This window comes from Desmodus rotundus, chromosome 6 (assembly GCF_022682495.2).
Source record: "Desmodus rotundus isolate HL8 chromosome 6, HLdesRot8A.1, whole genome shotgun sequence".
NCBI lineage: Eukaryota > Metazoa > Chordata > Mammalia > Chiroptera > Phyllostomidae > Desmodus > Desmodus rotundus.
Window position 1 is genome coordinate 130068227 of NC_071392.1, and position 22537 is coordinate 130090763.

At 39.6% G+C, this 22537-nt stretch overlaps 1 protein-coding gene across 2 annotated transcripts in view; it reads left to right on the forward strand.

Annotated features, from left to right (window-relative positions):
* Positions 1-22537, forward strand: part of PCSK2 (proprotein convertase subtilisin/kexin type 2) — a 294059-nt gene that overhangs the window by 140118 nt on the left and 131404 nt on the right. For both annotated transcript variants that reach the window (XM_024559813.4, XM_053927192.2), the window contains 2 exons: positions 17393-17506; positions 19664-19772. In XM_024559813.4, coding sequence (XP_024415581.2) covers positions 17393-17506; positions 19664-19772 — 223 coding nt within the window. The remainder of the gene's footprint in view (positions 1-17392; positions 17507-19663; positions 19773-22537) is intronic.

Here is a 22537-nt window from a genome sequence, read left to right on the forward strand (position 1 = left end):
GAATGGCCTCCAAAGATGTCTGCATCCTAATCTCTAGAACCTGTGAATATGTTATAGTACATGGCAAGAAGTAATTAAGTTTGCTAACCAGCAAACTTTAAGATAGGGAGATTGATTATCCTGGATTATCCCAGTGGGACAAGTGGGCCCAGGTTTTATAAGATGGAGACAGAAAAGGAGGTCAGAGTGATATCATGTGAGAAGAAGCTGACCCACTCTTGCTGCCTTTGAAATTAGTAGAAGCAGCCCATGAACCCAGGAATGCAGGCAGCCTGTGCAAGGAAGAAAGGGCAAGGAAATGGACACAGTCCTACTGAAACCTTGGTTTTAGACTTCTGATCTCAAGTTTGTGTTGTTTGAAGCCACTAAGTCTTGGTAATTTGTTATAGCAGCCATAGAAAACTAAGACACTGCAGAATGAAAAGATGTTTCCCCCTGGCTTTTCTCAGGGGGCAGATCTAAGTATGCAGTTTGTTCCATACCTTCCATGACTACTGCAAAGTTGACTCATTACTTTCTTTGTTCTGCATCATGATGCTGGGCTAATTAGTGCCCCATCACTGGGTGTTCCATGCATAGGTAGAAGTGTGTTAAGAATCAGTTGCTCTGACCTTTATTCCTTGTTTGTGTTTTGTCATTCACAGGCTGCTTAGCTTGACATACAAATTACTCTCCAGCTTCCTGGTGAGGGGGATGCACAGTTACCAGCCCCCAAATATTTCTCAGTATGCCAATTGCAATTTCAACAAACATTTTCTTTTCTACTCTGTCAACCTGGAATTGTTCCATTGACATCTAATGAAATACCAATGGGAGGAAAGAATTGACAAGGTAGTGCTGTTGACAAAGTGGTGGACATTTGAGGAAGATTAAAAATAGATGTCCTTGTTACAATGTTCTTAATTTCAATGTCTCTGGGTATATTTTGTTTGCTTTTTTCTTTTGTTGATTATGTTCCAGTTAAAGGTGAGATCATATGGTATTTGTCCCTCACCGCCTGGCTTATTTCACTTAGCATAATGCTCTCCAGTTCCATCCATGCCATTGCAAAGGGTATAAGCTCCTTCTTTCTCTCTGCTGCATAGAATTCCATTGTGAGGGAAGGGAAGAAAATGCAGACAATTGTAACTGAATAAAAATAAATAAATTAATTAAAAAAATAGATGCCCTTTAGAAAAAAAGAACTGAGGATGTGAATCTTCTCTCTTCTTTAACTTTTTAGTCTATTGTCTGAATCCAAAAATCAAACCTTTGTCAGAATTTGTGAAGAGGAGACTGTGAATTTTCAAGAATTCATTTGTGTTCTCTAACAGGCAGCTTTTGAAGTTCTTCCCCCCATGAAAACTTATAAAGAAACAATACTGCAACCTTTTTCATAGCAAAGAAATGGTGAGTTCATCCTTCATGCTAAAGACATGCTATGTATAAAGAATGTGTTTAGAAGCAAACAACTTTGAGATAATTTTTCAGTCTGTCTTCTCATCCCTTCGGTCTCAATCCTCCCTCTTCTAGTGGCATCTCATTCTAAGCTCTGCATCCTTCGTTGTTGCTTTTTCAGTGGCTCTTCACCCAGCTTACAAGACACTGGTCAAAAGTTTCAAAATCACTTTTTCCATATACTTTCATTCCTTTCTTGCACCAATCTCAACCAGCATCAATAGGAAAAGATATCTAATTAATGAATTCACACACGTATATTGGTAAGTGATGACACCTGGATGTGTTGCCTTTCCCAGAGGACTTGTTTCCCTAATCTTTTTAAATGGCGACATAATCAACCTGGATAATGAAGGCTTAAAATGAAAACTGAACTCTTCATGGCTGGAATTCAGTCAGTGTGCATGTGCCCAGGGGAGTTTATTTTGGTCACTGGAAGCTTTCTTTGTGCCTCCCAAATCAAATTATTTGCACCACTAATCAAAATTCTGCCCCTACTTCCACTCTCATAGATGAAATGGATCCCATAGACATTTTATGCATCATAATTACAGACAGCAACATTTATAGTATGCCTCATAGTTTCAAAAAAGAAAAGATAAATTCACGTGACCTTCACTGTTAAGACTATGTTCAAGAATTCCGCCATCTCCATGCTATACATCAAGGGGTCAACAAAATTCTTCTGTAAAGGGCTAGAGAGCAAATACTTTAGGCTTTGTGAGCCATATGATTTCTGTTGCAACTACTTTACCCTGCCATTGTAGTGTGACAGCGGCCAGAGGCAAGGTGTAAACAAATGGGCACAGCTGTGTTCAACAAACTTGATTTACAAAACAGGTGGAGGGCTAGATTTGACAATCTCTGCTATAGATGAAAGAAAACATAATTCAGAGAACTTGAGGAACCTATCTCAGAACACACACAAATGAGAAGTAAACCAACCCAGGACCTGATCCCATTTCTTTCTGATTTCAAATGTAGTGCTTGTTCACCACACAACACTGTGTTTAGGGTATGATCTTTAGCACCTGGTGGAGTTATGACTTTGGATCAAACCACCTGCACTTTCTACCCATCCCCTCTTTGCCGACGCACATTTAAGCAGCAGCAGCTAGGGCTGGGTTGCCATCATACCCTGCAATCATAGAAACAGAGGGAAGGTAACTGACCCATAGGCCAAACCAAGCACCCATGATGCTGCTATTAGCTCTCCCTAAAAAGGCTCATCAGCCACAGACAGCATAATGAGACTTGCATTGCATATTCAGTTAGACTGACCTGTTCCTTCCAGAAGCACATTAGTGAGCCCTCCCACAAGCAAAGAATTTGGACTAAGTAACCTAGATACATCCCTACCCAGCATCTTCCTTCTGGCTCACTAGCAGAACAGGACTGTGAACCAGCAGCATGGTGGAGGCTTTGCAGGGGACAAATCTTTGGAAAGCTGTGTTCCTGTGCTGTGCTAGAGATATTCATTCCCATCTGGCACCATGAGCACCTTCTCTGTGGGGCCTGCTGGCTCCTCTTCACCACTCACACCTAAGTGCCTTCCCAGAAAGGAGGAGCACTGTGGTGGGGACACAGCTGAAGTGGATAGGAGCACAGCCTTTGCCTCGCTACTCCTCTTCTCCCTCTCATCTTTCTTCCCCTCCTCTCATCTGTCCTCCCAGGAACACTCTGTATTAGACTGAGGTCCTCTGCCCACCTGTGATGGAAAATATAGCTGTATACATGGCCCAGCTAAGCTCTCTTTAGCTACATTGTACCCATGTGCAAAGCTACTACTATGTTAATATATTAAGGCAGCTTAGCCTTGCTTTGCTTCTTTTCCACACTTACCTCTCAGAAGAACCTCATTGAGAAGATTATGTCATTTTGGCCAGGATAGCATTCAGCAGTACCTGGCATCTCTAGAAAATTGTCCTCTCAAGCATACCCCAGTCAAATTATCCCTGCCTCCACATCTGGCATAAGCACCTACAATCTTTTAATATCCTTTTCCTTAATATTATCCCCTAAATCCAACTCATGATGTTCCCCCACCATCCTGGAAACAAAAGCAAGAGGAAAATTAAAATCATGCTGAAGTGCAACACCAAATAAGATGCAAATGTTCCAGCAAACATGGGAGCTGCTGAAAGCATTCCAGTCAGTTGCCTGTGCTTCACTCCACTAAAAACATCTTTCAATCCTTCCCTAATTACACTGACTTATCTCATGGTATATCTTCTACACAGGGCTTTAGTTGATGGATAGCAATTTGTTAATATCTTGTCAGTGAGACGCAGTGACTGGAACTGTAGCCAGAGGCATGCAGCCATATCCTCTATCCTCAATTGATCGTCTTCATTCTTGCAAGATGGGCAAACCTCTCTAAACGAGGACAATCAATACGGTGCATTCAGGCATGATTGTGGCTTAATTCCCTGTTCTTTGAAAAATTAAGCCCTGTGATTTGCTTATAATTGGGCTTTCCAGAGAGTCATCCCTGCCTGCTCAAGGGAGAAATTAAGTAGCCAAACTTCCAGACTGTTTGTTGCCTGTTCCCTTCCTTCACTCTTCCTTCCAGCATTGACCTCCCTGGGTCACATCTTCCCTCCCCACACCACTCTCATTTCTAGATCCCTGTGTGGATTTTGGCAACGAAGGCCAGCAGTTGGTAACAAAGCAGATGAACTAGAACATCTGAGCTTAAGAGTGGTCTGCTTCCTCCATTATCTTCCACATCACCCCAGCAATGGCTTTTTCTGGGTTCCTTGTTTCATAAACTGTGTTCAGCTCATCAGTTCAAACACTGGTATAACACACTGACTTGGAGAGGCAAAGGCAAAAAAAGGAGTGTGTTTTTCCTGCAAGTTGGTCTTCCGCATTCAGGACACTCATGGAAATGGACTCCAGCTGGTTTTTCTTGCTGCGTTTATTTTGATTTGTCTTCAACTAGCTAAGAGCAAGAAGAAATAGAAGACACTCTGGCCTGCTTTGGAATAAGACATACCTGGCTTGAGACAGGATGAAACAAGGGAAGGCAACAACCCACTGCCTTTCTACTGGGCCTATGGCAATAATTATAGTAGCAATTGTAGGCACCTATTGGGTATGTACTGTGAGCAGGTCTTATGCATTGTATGCATTATCTCATTTGATCCTCACCAAAACCTCAATATGAAGTAGGAGCAGAGAAGCAACACGGCATAAAGTGAAGTATGCAGACTGTCCAGCCAGATTACTGGGGTATTGTAATAAAGTTCTCTGTGTCAGCCATAACCAAGTACCACAACTTAGTTGTCTTAACAGAAATGCATATCTCACAGTTCTGGAGGCTAGAAGTCCAACATCAAGGCGTAGATGGGGTTGGTTCAGTCAGCCCTCAGTAAATGTTAGTCATCATTAGATCTCATCCCCACTTTACAGGTGAGCAGGTTAGGACTTTTAAGGGGACACAAATCAACACATAACATTGGTAAATAAAATAGTTCTTAATACAGAAAATAATAGTATGACACAATCAATGGCATTGTGGATTTATAAACTTCAATATTTTCAACATGTCAATTTTGTTCTTGTGCTCACTTCAGTCCAAGATGTTCCTTATGCCCTTTGACACAGGTTTCCCTGTAGCTCCCCTTTCTCCTGGCCCCTCCCCTGCCCAACACAGTCAATGTTAATTAGCAGCTGTTCAATCACCAGCCCAGTGAGGAAGCAATCTAGGACCTAATCCTTAGAGAGTTACATCCACTGTTCAGCCATCCCAGATACTAGAAGGTTGATTGTGTTCTGTGCCTTAGGGACGGACAACATGGCTTAGTGAACAGTTCGTAGCATTTAGAAGTGTTCAACCTGGGTGACTCCACCATTGTACAACCAGTTTTCAACTGTTGGACAATGACCTCTGAAACTGTTTCCTCAACTATAACTATACCACACCACACTTTTGTTGAGAAGATTAAAGGTAGTGAAATTACCTTGTTAATGCAACTTTTCAAATAGTGTGCTAATGTGCAGAGGTAGAATCTGCTTTATCCTAGTATGTACACTGTAGATACACAGAAACATTTTTCAGATGCCTGAAAAATTCTTAATTGAGGAGGGAATGGGAGGGGAAGGGCATGGTGGAGTTGCTCAGGTAAAATGTGTGCTGTGCACATATGTCAAATCCAGGTTCAAAAGTTTAACCAGAATTGTAGAATATTCATCTATTCATTTTTAATCAAATAATACCCAATAACAAACACTCCTGCTTTCTTATACTTTTTCTGGTATAAATGTTTAGGTCCATGGACCAAGTTAGGAAGTATTCTAAAATGAAATACCAAAGCTACCTGTACATTATTTTTTGAGAAGGTAAGAAGATATAATTAAGTTGTATGCATGTCACTGAGACCATACCTAAGTAGTAACAAAAGGCATCATGTATGAAAGGTTATAATTAAGAGGAGGAGGAAGAGAGAATACAATTGGCCTTTTAGTTATAATGTGAGGAAGGAATATAGACACTAGGAAATACTTCTCTGACATTTAGGGCTTTCTCACAGATAGAATTATAACACTAAGATCTTCCCCAGAGGTCTTTAAAAATAGTTTATAACCTCATCTCTCTGGTCCTGGTAGTTTTACTTATGATAAAAAAAAAAATCCAAATGACCAATAAGAGGGAAATCATTGGTAAATTATGGTACATTATGGAATATTTAAATAGCCATTAAAAATTAAAATATGAGAGCTAAATAGCAGCATATTACAATTCCCATGGTTGGATACTTACTGAGGAAACAATGCACAATTTCATCTATAATATGATTACTATTAAAAATTAGATTTGAATGCAAATTTAGATTGGAAAAGAACACATAAAAATAAAAGCAATTGATGGTGTTATATGGTATCATCGTGGGAGAGGGAATAAATAACTATTCTCCAGTTATTTGTGAGTAAAATAAAAATATGCCTTAAAAACATTCATCTCTCTTGAAGTTGTAGCTGTGATCTTCATCGAGGACATGGAGATAAACTAATGCACTCAGAAAGCCCTCTGCAGTCTTTTGAGTCCTAATTTTTGGAAACACAAGAAGCAAAATTGCAGACACCTAAGTCATGCTGTGGCATTCCTGAGTTGCAAGTAGAGGTGGTGTCCACAGAATGCCACATTCCAAAGCATCGCTGGTCTCCATTAAAACCTTATTTATGAAATTAAAAATTAATTTTATGGAAATGAATTTAAACTGTCCTGTTATTAGAAGGCACTTGGTGTAATGAATTTGCTGTGATATTGGCATAGCTGTTTCTGTACTGTTATTTAAAAAGATGAAATCTAATGTGTCTTCCTGTTTTCATGCTGCTGGAAAACAACCTACAGATCACAGTTTTCAAACTTCCACATGGTAGACAGTCTTGCTTAGCAAAGATCCTAACAAAGGGAAGATGCCATTTCAATGAATTCATTCCTGACAATGAATCCAATACAGTGGGGATCCCCAATGCAAGCTGGTCACTGCCTCTCACTAGTGAGTAGAGCAGATAAAGGCCTGACTGCTGGACCAAAATGGGAAGATGAGATGGCCAAATTCAGATTCCTACCTTCCCAAGTTAAAATGGCACTCTTATTTGAATATGGTCTCTGCACTTATCCATGGCTTTACTTTCCATGGTTTTAGTTACTTGTGACCAATCATGGTAAGAAAATAGTAATGAAAAATGCCAGAAATTACCAGTTCATAAGTTTTATTTTATTTTTTTATTGAATTATAGTATTTTTTACTATTTTAACTTTTTTTAATTCTTCTTCAAGTACAGTTGTTTCCATTTTCCCACCACCACTCCACCCCACCTCAGCCACCCCACTTCCCACCCTTGATCCTACCCTCCTTTGGTTTTGTACATGTGTCTTTTATAGATGTTTCTGAAAACCCTTCCCTCTCCCCCCCCCCGCATTATCCCCTCCCACCTCCCCTCTGGTTACTCTCAGTTTGTTCTTAATTTCAATGTCTCTGGTTATGTTTGGCTTGCTTAATTGTTTTGTTGATTAGGTTCCACTTATAGGTGAGATCGTGTGGTATTTGTCTTTCACCACATGGCTTATTTCACTTAGCATAAACCCCTCCAGGTCCATCCACACTGTTACAAAGGGTAGGAGCTCCTTCTTTCTTTCTGCTGCATAGTATTCCATGTGTAAATGGATTCCATAGTATTCCATAGTTTTTTGATCAATTCATTTACTGATGGGCACTTAGGTTGCTTCGAACACTTGGCTATTGTAAATTGTGCTGCTATGAATATTGGGGTACATAGGCTCTTTTGAATTGGTGTTTCAGGATTCTTAGGGTATAGTCCCAGCAATGGAATTGGCGGGTCAAAAGGCAGTTCCATTTTTAGTTTTCTGAAGAAATTCCATACTGTTTTCCAGTGGCTGCACCAGTCTGCATTCCTACCAACAGTACATTAGGGTTCCCTTTCTCCACATCTTCTCCAGCACTTGTTGTTTTTTGATTTATTTATGATGGCCATTCTGACCAGTGTGAAGTGGTATCTTGTGGTTTTCATTAGCATCTCTCTGATGGCTAGTGATGCTGAGCATCCTTTCATATGTCTCTGGGACTCCTTGGAGAAGTATCTGTTCAAGTCCGTTGCCCATTTTTTAATTGGGCTTGTCTTCTTAGAGTGGAGTCGTGTCCATTCTTTATATATTTTGGAGATCAAACCCTTGTACGAGGTATCATTGGCAAATATGTTTTCCCATACAGTTGGTTCTCTTCATTTTGCTGATGCTTTAGCCATACAGATACTTTTTATTTTGATGAAGTCCCATTTGCTTATTCTTTCTTTTATGTCCCTTGCTCTAAGGGACATATTGATGAAAATATTGCTGTGTGGAATATCTGAGATTTTCCTGCCCTTGTTCTCCTCTATGACTCTTATGGTGTTGTGACTTATATTTAAGTCTTTTATCCATCTTGAATTTAGTTTTGTGTATGGTATAAGTTAGTGGTTAAGTTTCATTTTTTTACATGTAGTTGTCCAGCTCTCCCAACAGCATTTGCTGAAAAGACAATTTTTGCTCCATTATATGCTTCTGCCCACTTTGTCTAAAATTAATTGACTATAGAGACTTGGGTTTATTTCTGGGCTCTCTATTCTCTTCCATTGGTCTATGTGCCTGTTTTCATGCCAGTACCAGGCTGTTTTGATTACAGTGCTTTTGTGATACAGTTTGATATCAGGTATGGTGATCCCTCCTGCTTTGTTCTTCTTTCTCAAAATTGCTGCAGCTATTCGGTGTCACTTATCATTCCATATAAATTTTTGACATGTTTGTTCTGTATCTGTGAAATATGTCATCGACACTTTAATAGGGATTTCATTGAATCTATAAATTGCTTTGGGTGTTCTGGACATTTTGAGGATGTTAATTCTTCTAATCCATGTACATGGTACATGCTTCCATTTGTTTGTGTCTTCCTTAATTTCTTTGTTCAGTGTTGTGTAGTTTTCTGAGTACAGGTCTTTTACCTCCTTGGTTAGGTTTATTCCTCAGTACTTTATTTTTCTCGTTGCTATATCAAATGGGATTTTTTCTCCTGATTTCTGTTTCTGATATTTCATTGTTGGTGTACAAGAATGCCTTTGATTTCCAAATATTGACTTTGTATCTCACTGTTTTGCCAAATTCACTTATTAGGTCAAGTAGTTTTTTGGTGGAGTCTATAGGATTTTTCATGTCATTGCAAACAATGACAGTTTTGCATCCTCCCTTCCAATTTGAAAACTTTTATTTCTTTTTCATGCCTGATCACTGTGGCTAGGACTTCCAGTACTATGTTAAATAGCAGTGGTGAAAGCAGATATCCTTGTCTTGTTCCTGATCTTAGTGGGAAAGCTTTTAGTTTTTGCCCATTCATTATCATGCTGGCTATAGGTCTCTCATATATGGCCTTTATTATGTTGAGGTATGCTCCCTCTATTCCCACTTTGCTGAGTGTTTTTATCATAAGTGGGTACTGTACCTTATCAAATGCTTTTTCTGCATCTATTGATATGATCATGTGATTTTTGTCTTTCCTTTTGTTTATGTGATATATTATGTTTATTAATTTGAGAATATTGAACCATCCTTGCATCCCTGGATGAATCCCATTTGATCATGGTATATGATCTTTTTAATATATTGCTGGTTGTGGTTTGCCAATATTTTGTTGAGGATTTTAGCGTTTATATTCATCAGTGATATTAGCCTTTAGTTTTCTTTAATTGTTGTGTCTTTATCTGGTTTTGGAATTAGTATGATGCTGGCTTCATAAAAAGAGTTTGGGAGTCTTCCATCATTTTGGATTTTTTTGAATAGTCTGTGAAGGACAGGGGTTAGCTCTTCCTTAAATGTTTTGTAGAATTCTCCTGTGAAACCATCTGGTCCAGGGCTTTTGTGTGTTGGGAAATTTTCTTATTACTGCTTTGATTTTGTGAGCTATAATTAGTCTGTTCATGCTTTCTGCTTCTTCTTCATTCAGTTTTGGAAGATTATATTTTTCTAGAAATTTGTCCATTTCACCTAGGTTTTCAAATTTCTTGGCATATAGTTCTTCATAGTAATTTCTTACAGTCCTTTGTATTTCTGTGGTATCAGTTGCAATCTCTCCTTTTTCATTTCTGATTGTGTTATTTGAGTCTTCTTTTTTTCCTGATGAGTCTGTAGTATTAAAGGCTTTTCAATTTTGTTTACCTTTTCAAAGTACCAGCTCCTGCATTTATTGATCCTTAGAATTGTGCTTTTAGTCTCTATGTCATTTAATTCTGCTCTGATCTTGGTTATTTCCTTCCTTCTACTTGCTCTGGGCTGTCTTTGTTGTTGCTCCTGCCGTTCTTGTAGATGTAGGGTTAGGTTTTTTTATTTGAAATGTTTCTCTTTTTTAGGTAGGCCTGTATTGCTATGAACTTCCCTCTCAGGACTGCCTTCGCTGTGTCCCATAAGTTTTGGATTGTTGTTAGTTTGTGTTCATTTGATTCCAGAAACTTTTTGATTTCTTCCTTGATCTCATTCTTAACTTCATTGTTCATTGTTTAATAGCATGCTATTCAATCTCCATGAATTTGAGTGTTTTTAAGTTTTTTCCTTGAGGTTGGTTTCTAGTTTCAGTCCCTTGTGGTCAGAGAAAATGCTTGATATGATTTCAATTTTCTTGAATTTTTTGAGGCTTGTTTCATGTCCTATCATGTGGTCTATCTTTGAAAATGTTCCATGTGCATTTGAAAAGAACATGTATTTTGCTTCTTTGGAATGAAAGGTTCTATATATATCAGTTAAGTCCATTGATCTAGGACATTGTTCACTGCCACATTGTCTTTGTTGATATTTTGTTTGAAGGATCTATCCATTTTTGACAGTAGAGTGTTAAAATCTCCTACTGTAATTGTTTTTCTGTAAATATCTTTCTTGAAGTCCCCCAAGATTATCCTTATATATTTGGGTGCTCCTATGTTCGTGCACATCTATTTATAATGTTTATGTCTTTTTGTTGGATTCTTACCTTTTGTATTATGAAGTGTCCTTTTTATGAACTGTCTCTTTTTATGGCCCTTGTTTTGAAGTTATTTTGTTTGATATGAGTATTGCTACCCCAGCTTTTTTTCCTGTCCATTTGCTGGGAATATTTTTTTCCAACCCTTCATTTTCAGTCTGTATAAGTCTTTTCTTCTGAGGTGGGTCTCGTGTAAGCAGCATGTGTGTGGGTCATGTTTTCTTATCCATTCAGCTACTCTATGTCTTTGACTGGAGCATTTAAACCATTATACATTTACATTTAAGGTTATTATCGATACTTACTTATTCGTTGCCATTCTACTTCCTTCACACCTGTGTTCCTCTCTCTCTCACTCTTTTTCTCCCTTTTCTCAAAGCAATCTCTTTAGCATATCTTGCAGTGCTAGTTTTGGTGGAGGTGTATTCTTTCAGCCTTCTTTTTTCTGGGAAGCTCCTTATTTCACCTCCCATTTTAATTGAGAGCCTTGCTAGGTACAGTAGTCTTGGTTGCAGGACTTTGTTTTTCATTAATCGGAATATTTCTTGACATTCCCCTCTGGCTTGTAGTGTTTCCATTGAGAAGTCAGCCACTAGCCTTCTTGGGACTCCCTTCTATGTCACTTCCTATTTATCCCTTGCTGCCTTTAAGATTCTCTCTTTGTGTTTGAATTTTGCCATTTTAATTATGATGTGTCTTGGAGTGGCCCTCTTTGGGTTCCACTTGATGAGGACCCTCTGTGCTTCCTGGATTTGTGTGACTTTGTCTCTCACCAAATTAAGGAAGTTTTTCATCATGACGTTTTTCAAACTAGTTTTCTATCCCTCCTCCTCCCCTCCCCTCCTCCTCCTCCTCCTCCTCTCTTCTTCTTCTTCTTCTTCTTCCTTCTCCTTCTCCTTCTCCTCCTTCTTCTTCTACTTCTTTTCCTTCTCCTCCTCCTCCTCCTCCTCCTTCTTCTTCTTCGTCTTCTTCTTCTTCTTCTTCTTCTTCTTCTTCTTCTTCTTCTTCTTCTTCTTCTTCTTCTTTCTCCTTCTCCTTCTCCTTCTCCTTCTCCTTCTCCTTCTCCTTCTCCTTCTCCTTCACCTTCTCCTTCTCCTTCTCCTTCTCCTTCTTCTTCTTTCTCCTCATTCTGGTATCCCTATTATACAGATATTATTATGTTTAATGTTGTCCTGCAGTTCTCTTAACACCTCTTTGTTCTTTCTGAGTCTTTTTTCCTTTTCTTGCTCTTCTTGGAGTTTTTTTTTCTACCTTGTCTTCCAGCTCCTCTGCTTCACCTAGCCTGCTTTTGATTCATTCTATTGTGTTTTAATTCAGAAATTGTATTCTTCTTTTCCTCTTGGCTCTTGTTGATAGTTACTATTTCCTTTTTCTTGTTGATATAGTTTCCGGTGAGTTCATCATAGTTCCCTGTAATTTTTGTTAGTTCTCTGTGAACTCATTGAGCTTCTCTACAACCATTGCTTTGAACTCAATATCTGATAGTTGACTTGCCTCTATTTCATTTACATTCTTTCTGAGGCTTCCTCCTTTCCTTTCATTTGGGGTTTGTTTATTTGTCTACCCATTGTTTGTGAGACTCTTCTTGTTAGCCTCTGCTTCTTCAAGTGATCTGTTCTGACTCCCTGAGTTTGTGGTGTGAACTTCTATGGTAGGAGGCCTGTAAGATTCAGTGGTGCAGTCTCCTTGACCTCCTGAGCTTGCCGCTCTTGAGATGCCATTTATGTTGGCTCTCTAGATGTAATTGGGTTTTGATTGTTGTTGTGTCATTCTTTGGTGGGTCCTTCCCTTCACCTGGTTGACTGAGGGTCACTCCACCCACCATGTCTTGTATTCTGTTGTACATGTGCTGCCAGAAGAAAACCATCAAGCCCAGGGAACAAACTCACCATCTGCAGAGATATCTGCAAAAATATCTCTCCCCCACAATCTCAGTATCAACAGCAAATGAACCAGTATTAATAAGGGTGTAAAGAGATTAAGACTATTATAAGAAAGGAGAGAAATAAACTATAACATAAATTCTAGAGACTTAATGTCTACAAACTTGCTGGACAAGAAGTGACTGTTAAAAGCTATGCAGGAAAGAAAATATCACTAATCATGGAGAAGACCACAGTGGATTTCATCTGGGGAGCCTCTAGTATTTACCACTGCTTTTTCTTTCTGCATCTGCCTCTGGTGGTGTCAGACATTGACCCCACCTGACCTTAGGTAGACTGCTCTGAGTCTGCCAGAGATCTACTGTCCATAGTTGTCTCCTTCAATTGTTAATTAGTCACTTCACACTCAGCAGTTAGGCTTAAGCCCCATAAGGTGGAGCAGAATTCCTCCTAGAGTTGGGGCTATTATTTCCCTTCAGGCTGCTGCTGCTTGTAGGGGAGTGGTCTGCCTGAGCAGAATGGCTGTTGGAGTATGGGTGATGACTCAGCACCAGGATCCCAGCAGCTGCTCTCTCAGTTCTCTCCCACAAGCCTCCATCAACTGGGGATAAGACTGGGTTACCTCAAGCATCTCTTGTCCACTCTGCCCCGCCCCCTTTGCAAGGGATCTACATCTGTGGATGTCTTCTTTAGTTATTAATCTAGTCACTCTGCACTCAGCAGTCAGGCTTAAGCACCACTGAGCCAGGGCAGAGTCTCTCTTGGGGGTGGGGTTGTTGTTTCCCCTCAGGCTGCTGCCACTCAGAGGGAAGTGGTCTGCCTGAAAATGGCAGCTACCTCCGTTTGGGGGATGACTCAGCACTGGGTTCCCTGTGGCTACTCTCTCCGCCCTCTCTCCAAAGCTTCCATCCCCAGTCTCTCCTCAGGGGTGTCCAGCCCACTCTGCTCCCACCTTTGCTGGAAGCCTAAGCAAGTGACAGCAAATGAAACTTTGTGCACTGGCCCTTTAAATGGTTCTTTGCATCTCTGGCCATCCTTCTCTGGCAGAGAGCAACCCAGCTGCTTTTCGCCACCAGTTGTTATCTGTGTACTTTTTAGGTTCTGGTGTTGTAGGCTGAGGATCCCAGCTTCAGGTTTAGACCCCATTCTTCTCAGGGGGATCCAGCCTGCTGCTTAATTATCCTTCTGGTGCTGCCGCCTGTGGGTGCCCAGCTAACCCTCTTGAGCCTCCACTGCACTCCTTACCAGACAGGTTGTGCTGAAGCTGGTTCTTCTGTCTGTCCAAGGTTATAAGGCTTCTCTCTTGTTATTGTTCATTTGTTTGTTCCGGGAAATTTCTCCACAATTTAGCGGTAATTCCAGATTGGCTCTGGGAGGTTAGTGTGGCTTCCACTCACTCCTCTGCCATCTTGCTATCCTCTGAATTATAACATCAAAGCCATTTTAAGAAAGTCAAATACCATATGGTCTCACCTTTAACTGGAACCTAATCAACAAAACAAACAAGCAAGCAAAATATAACCAGAGACATTGAAATTAAGAACAAACTGAGAGTAACCAGAATGAAGGTGGGAGAGGATAATGGGGGGGAAATGGGGAAGGGTTTTCAGGAACATCTATAAAGAACACATGAACAAAACAAAAGGCAGGTGGGATCAAGGGTGGGAAGTGGTGATGGCTGGGGTGGGGGGAAAATGGAGACACCTGTGCTTGAACAACAATAAAAAAAGTTAAAAATATTGAAGCCAATAATTTTCTTCTAAGTTCTCTTGGTTTCATAGGAAGACAATCCAATACTTCAGCTCATAAGTTTTAAATTGATCTTCTTTCTGAGTAGATTATTGAAATCTTACACTGTCCTGCTTCAACCTGCCCAGGATGTGAATCATCCATTTGTCCAGCATGTCCACACCATATATGCTCTCCCTCACCCCTCCTTAGTCAGTAGCTTTCTCAGTTATCAGATCAACTGTGGAGGTATTGCCATAGTTGTGTTCAAATAACTCCTGTTTGCCCTGCTCCCAAACACAAGTGATGCAATTCAGATATGCCAAAGAGAAGCTGTAATGAGCTTTTATTTAAAAAAATGAAAAGACATGTGTGTATAGGAAAAAACATAGTATAATTCTGCAGTTTTAAGCTTACACTAGGGATCTTGGAATGTGGATAAGGGGGAACTATTGTATTTCCTTTCACAGTAAAGAAAAGGGAGCTTTTAAGAGGGGTGTGTCTGGTTTTTCTCAGGTTGAAAACTACATTGATATGGACATTTTAAATGTTCTACACTAATGAATACACACAGAGAGACACATATATCAATGTATGTATATATATCCTGTGGAAGTTGTGAGAATGTGCAGCATAGACCTCTGACTGCAGAGAGAGTAATTGACCTGAGACCACAGCTGCTGAGCTCTGAAATCTATCACCATGTTGGCAACAGGCCACAATGGCCACAGCTGCTCCAGCCAGTGACTGAGCTCGGCAGGAGTGCTAAGGCATGCCCACCCCTGGGAGACACAGGGGCCCTCTCATCACTGACTTTGGATCCCCAACAGCCTTACCAAACCTTCTTTAGATTATGCCGCAGTCAAGGACACTTGCCCAACCTTGTACATTCTCTCTTTTGTGGGGCCAGACTTGCAACACAGTTTTTTGTATTTTTTCTCCTAATAAATTCCTTGCATGTTTAATCTAATCTTTGCATCTGCTTCTCAGAAGATATACATATATTACATGCACACATATATAGAAATACACACATATATTCATATATATACATATATGCATATTTGAATAATAATTTATCTCCATTTGGTGGACACTAGTTGTGTCCAGATGTTGCCATTATAAAAAATATCCATTTATCCCATTTTAAGTACTTTTGCTTCTTCTTTGGGTAACTTTTTTTAAAACCATGCCACAGTGAATGTCTGTTGCTGGAATACCTCCAAAGAACTCATAGAGCAAATGCCACACTTACCACTTGTTTTCTACATGTATTGCATTTTGCACAGAGTTTAGAGTTTTTCTGGCAAATGAGCCCCAAGCCTTCTGTATAAACAAGAAGTGAGGAGCTACCCTCCCACTGTGTTATTCCACATTCCAGGGAGGTGGGAAGGGAAGGGAAGGGTCTTGGCCACATCAGTGATCTCTTCATTCTTCCCTACCCACCACAACTCTTGACTTGGATCCTCTTGTCCCATATCAAAGTTCTTGATTGCAAACAACAAGAATTGATTCTGTATCACTTAAGCAAAAGAGAATTTGTTGGAAAAGTATGGGGAACTCACAATCTATGGGAGGCTGAAGAATTAGTCTTGAGAGATCCCCAGGGCTGGCCTGTAGGATTCAGATCCTGGAAGAGAAATACTCATTGAGGCACCTTTGAGGCAGAGGGAGCTTTCAGTTTCTTTATAGCACAGGTGACAAACACAAGGCCTGTGGCCTGAATCCAGCCCTCCACCTTATTTTATCTGGCCCAGTACTTTTTCTATCCGGCAGCAGCACTGAGCTCTTGCTTAACTGTTAAGGAGTAGTTACATTCATACAGTCCTAAAATTACATTTGGCCCTTTGAAGGCAACCGCAAGATTAATGTGGCCCCTGGTGAAAATGAGTTTGACACCCCTGCTTTACAGCAAGGCAGGTGACTCAAATTTCACTCCCACTAACACAGAACCCGGTGGACTCAAGGTAATCCCCCAGATATAATGGGAAGATTTGGAAAAAGAAGAAATAAATATTGGGCAGCAAAATATAATTTTAAAAATCAATAAGTATTTAGCACACACTTTTTAATACGTTTTCATAGTCCTTGAGTTTGTAGACTTCAGAGACTGGCCACAACTATTGGATGATAAATTATTTTTTGCCCAAGTGAAAGAAAGTTTTCTGATTAAGACATAGCCTAGCTTTTGCCAGGAACCTGATTGAATTAATTCAGCTCCTAAGTTTTCTTTCCATCCAAGGGCTTAGGGTTCTGTTTTACTGTCCAAAATGAAGTGTTATTGCAAGGACAGCAGCACTATCCATCAATTTCAAAGATCCCTCAGTTACCTCCTAGAGCTTTGCTATGTACTTACTGGCTCTCCACACAGGTTTTTTGTTTGTTTGGTTTGGTTTTGGTGGATTCCCAAGTGTCATAGCACAGTACTGTTAACAAATGGAAAGGCTGGGAGGCCTTCCAGAAAAATGATCTATAAGGTTTCACTTTTTTCCTCCCTGAATCCATATCACTCTCTTTTTTTTCATAGAAGCATTCTCTTGTTTTGTTTTATTTTACTTAATGACCCTGCCACTTATCTTCCTTGAGAGTGCTTTTCCCCCATCTAATTCTTATTTTAAGGAAACTCACTTAGAGCCATCACCAAGCCTGTTTGCTCACTGCAAGAAGTAAATGCTCTTGGAAAATAATCATAAAGTGCATATGAGATGAGCTCGGCTTCAACTGCGGGGAAAAAAACACCTTATATACAAATGGAACTTGAATTTATGGAAACAAATTTCAAAAGAGGGATGTTTAGGTTAATATTCAGGTAATATGTCAGTATTGTCATTCCAGGTAAAGATGGCCTTGCAACAAGAAGGATTCCACCGAAAAAAGCGAGGGTATAGAGATATCAATGAGATCGACATCAACATGAATGATCCTCTATTTACAAAGCAGTGGTATTTGGTGAGTGTCACTGTATTATTCCTAATGTTTCTCATTTTGAGACTTTGAATAAAAGATGCATTTCTATTTCCTAATTATTCTTTGGGATGTCAGCCAGCATCCAGCTCAGGGAATTGCTCTGTCCTCTCTGATACATATTGATTTTCTGTCACCACCCAAGCATCTTGCTCTCTAATCTGCTTTTTTCTGAACTGCTAAGTAGCCAGGGTCTCCTAGGTCAAAGGAACTACCAACAGCAGATCAGATTCTTCCAGACTCTGAGAAAGGGCAGCAGTGTACGAGTGAAGACTTGCAAAAAGATGTAAAAGTCAAATCAAAGGTCTAGAAAGAGTTATCTGGGGTCTCAACAGTCAGAGCAATGGCAGGACATGATGAAACCACAGGCATAAGGGAAATATTCAGGTGATTTCACAAGAGACGAGCAAGAGACCTCAAATACTAAAGTAACAAAAGTAGCATCTATCAGTGTTTCCTAAAATAATGGCAAGACATCAGTTCAATGGGACTTCACTGCAAAACTTGAATTTTCCACATGCAGAGTACTATGTTGAATCCACACAAATGAAGTGATTTTTAGGTATATCTTGCTGTAACCTACATGCAAGACATTAGTTATACGCAAGTACTACACCATTTTATGTAAGGGACTTGAACACCCATGGACTTTGGTATCAATCATCCTCAGATACAAAGGGATGATTGTATTGCTCAGGACAGGCTAAGTTTCTTCCAATAACAACCTTCAACTCACAGTGGCTTAACAAAATCAGAGTTTCTCACTCATGCTACACATCCAATGTTTCATAATCCCTCAGGAACTCAGGCTGATCAAGCTCCACTGCTATTCCATCTTGATCCTGCTTTCATGAACACATCAAAGAAGGGAAAGGGTAAATTGCACGCTAGCTCCTAAAGCTCCTGCATAGCTGTGACAAATGACACATGAGCTCATATTCCATTGGCCAAAATCAGTCACACGGTCCTCATTTCCAAGGAAAAGAAGAGGTGTAAGCTTAACATATGCCTAAAAGAAAAAGAGTGACCTTTTTTTTTTTAATCTACAACCAATGGTATGTTTTTATTTATTTTTAGAGAGGGAGGAAGGGAAAGAGAAAGAGGGAAAGAAAAACATCAATGTGAGGAAAAAACATCAATCGGTTGCCTCACCCTGATAAGGGATCGAACCCATAATCTAGGTATGTGCCCTGACCGGGAATCAAAACCACAACCTTTCAGTGTATAGGATGATGCTCCAACCAACTGAGTCACCCAGCCAGAGCAAGAGTTGCCATTTTTATGAAGAACACTAATGACATTCACATAATGTTTTAGCAATTCCATAATATCCAATTGGTCACTGTGGGCTTTTGCCAGTACAAACTCTGGTGTCACTATTTTTTTATGATTCCTCTTTGAGAAAACTCTGCACACAACAAAGATGCATGAAAAAAGGATAGTGAGCACATTTATTTGGGTTTTTTAATTTGTTTTCCTTTATTTCACCTTTGGATTTTTTAAGGGGGGGGGGGCTTTATTATATAGAGATAATAAATACATAGCATTAGAATATGCTAATATATGCTCATATATCCTAATGATATATACCTATCTATATCATCAGAATAGGCAATAAAGTTGAGTCAGCTATCTTTAATTCAGTTTAACAAATATTTTTAAGCAATTGGTGTTGTAGTACTGAAATCACAAACATAAATAGAACATCTCCTTCTGGCAAATGATATTCTATGTAGTAAGGAAATCATATGAAATAAGAATGATCCAAAACAATATGTGCTAAATTAAAAACATGAGGTATAAGTAAGTGAGCACTTAATTCTAAACTGGAAAGGGTTTCTTGCTATGGCAGCTCTAAGGAGTTTAAAGATCACAATCTGATCATAGAAGATGGGAGGATTGAAACTGTGTTTGCACACTCATAAGAAATATAAAACATCAATTGTGTATTTTAAAAACTTGAGGGAGAAGGCTAGATGAGGTGGGTGGGGAAACAAACAAATATTCTGGTTCATGGAGGATGTAGCCTTTGAGCTGGCCCTGGAATATCAGATGGCTGCAGAGCAGACCAAGCAAACATTTACACAGGTGCTTTACTACACCAAATTAATAAGATTCTCTGCTTTGAATTTCGTGTACCAGATCAATACTGGACAAGCTGATGGCACTCCTGGCCTTGATTTGAATGTGGCAGAAGCCTGGGAGCTGGGATACACAGGAAAAGGTGTTACCATTGGAATTATGGATGATGGTGAGTATTTCAATGCCTTTACATCATTTGGAAGCAAGTGTGTCTTTGCATGCCTTCAGAATAGAAAAGAGTCATTGTTCTGAAGGCAGAAGAGCCAGGTGCTGGGCCTAACCATCTGCACTGTTGCCAAACTCTTACCTTCCTGCAAATCCATGGTTCTCAAATTTGAGAATACCCTTAACAAATAAGTATTGCATTAACAAATTAAAAAAAAACTAAAAAAATAAACAAATGAAACCTGATCATTACTCAACATTCTTATTAAGCCACTGCTTATATCTTACCTTAAGATATCTCCTAATATTTACCATCTTCCTTATATTTACCGTCCATTTTTCTAGAGCCACACTGTCCAGTGTAGTAGTCAATAGCCATATGTGGCTATCTACATTTAAACTTTAATTAATTAAAGCTAAATAAAATATAAAATTTAATTCCTAGCTTCATTTTAAGTTCTCAATAGCTATATGGGTCTAACAGCTGCTGAAATTCAAGCCAACTTCATTTTTGTCATCACAGAAATTTCTGTCAGACAGTGTGGCTCTAGATCCATGAAATAGCTTTTAGGCAGCAGGATGGGGGTTTGGAGAATTTTTTACTTTATTGTTACTTTCAGAATGACCCTCATAAAGCAGACTTTGATAACATTTTATGACGCATGCCCCCTACAACATGTTATCCCTTCTGAAGATCCTCAAAGAACACTATGTTCTCTAAAGTAAGCCTTTGAAGCAGAATTGATGGGAAAACAAGGGGAGGCAGAGTGATTAAAATTGGTGCTGTCTTTGTGTGGGCTCATTAAATAGCAACATAAAAACAATGCCTCGATGTTTTTTTAGTGTGTTCAACGTTTTGAAGTGGATGTAAAAGCTTCCTCCAGTGGCCAAGGGCTTTCAAAAGAAAAAAAGGAGCTCTGTGCAATAGTCTGTGTGAACCTTGTCAGGAGCTTCTAGTAGTCTCTTCCTTCCTAACATTTTGGTTTAGAAACCAAAATGGCTGAGGCTAGCTCACCCAGGAGAAATATGCACTTAGGTTTGGGGGAAACCTGCCTAAGGTATATAGTAATGATCATTTTGCACAGCATATCTACTGTGTACCCCCTGTTAGGTATTAGAAAATCACCCTAAAAGTGTCACTACAATGACAACAGACAGGCACACTGCTCAAATGAAACTCCAACATCCCTGTGATGCCTGCTTCAGGACTCTTTAGTTGTAGTCCCCTTGCCTGAGTGTCCATCATCCCTTCTGAAGATAGCAAAGATGACTCCTGACTCTGCTCCATGTTTCCTGGCATGAGAGGCCAAGTCCTTCAGAAAGTTTTGGCAGAATATCTTTGATGTTATGTCTTCTGCTTGTTAGTGGCCTTTGGGATTCCAAAAAAAGCAAATTCTCTGCCTTCCAGTTAAAACTCCTAACTTCTCCATTGTTTTGGTCATCTACTGATGCAGAACAAACCACCCCAAAATTAAGTGGCTTTAAACAACCACCATATTGTTATCTCTTACAGTTCTATGCATTGACCTGGCTCAGCTGGACAATTATGCTGCTGGCCTTTCTGGGGTCTGTAGTGCAGTTGGAGTCAGCAGACAGCTGGGACTAGATTCAACTGGAGGCTCCCTCCCATTCCATGCAGTCCCAGGGCCCCTCCACTCCTCATGATCTCCCCAGCAAGGTAGCTGGACATTTTTTACAAGTGGCATAAGGCTCCCAAGAACAGGGATTCTAAGAAGCAGAAGCTGCCAACCTTTGTAAAGTCTGTGCCTGAAATGAGCAGGTGTCACTCTGCCACATCTCTTGGATCAACAGTCTCAGGGCCAAATTTCAGAGGAATTTCTGACTCCTGGTACAGAAAGAGAAAAAGATTTGTAGCAATCTTTAATTCAGTGTGACAACTGTGGGAAAAAAAAGACTGCCAAGCCATTCTCCAAATCCACTGGTTAAGAGCAAAATGAGTAAATTTGGAGCATGCGTGTCCTCCCATGCAATGAGGACAAGTCCAGATGCTCAGCAGCCTCTCACCACACCTCTCAGTTGGGCATCTCTGCACCAGCATCCAGAAATGGGAGGCAATGAGGATGAGCTGGGGGCATCAGAGATGTATTTTCTCTCTCAACTGCCTGGACATGTGAATGGCATGGCATCATTTCCCAGATATACTCTCAGCAAGATATCAATGCAAAATGAGATTCATGACAGACACAGATACTGACCTTGACACCTAAGAGCAAAGTAATATAATATTTTACAAAGCATTGGCTTTTTATATTTTTGCCTGTTTGGCAAATATTCTATTATCTGCATGTAGAAGGTTCAGTTTGTGGATAGCCCATTTTATTTTTTTAAAGTATTATTGACATATAATATTATATTAATTTCAACAGCTCAGGTTCAGTGTCCAAATTGTTTTTCCAGGACCTACATAGTGCCTATCATTCATTGCTGAAAATAAACAAATACATGAAGTATAAGAATGAATGCATTGCTAATAGAAGACTTGAAAAAATAAGCTGATTTAGTAGACATATTCAGTATAGTCCCCCTCAAAAGGTAGTCAAACATGCAAAACTATTAAAATACTATTAAATTACCAGGTTATCATTTTATTGCTCTAGTTTATTATTATTTTTCTTTTTTGGTGTGCTAAAGAATGGTATTATTATTTTTCTGAATCATGTCTGTCATCCTTCACAATTCTATAAATAATATTTTCTTTCTCAGACAAAAGTCTATCTCTGTTCTAACTTAACACTTATTCTTCCCCTT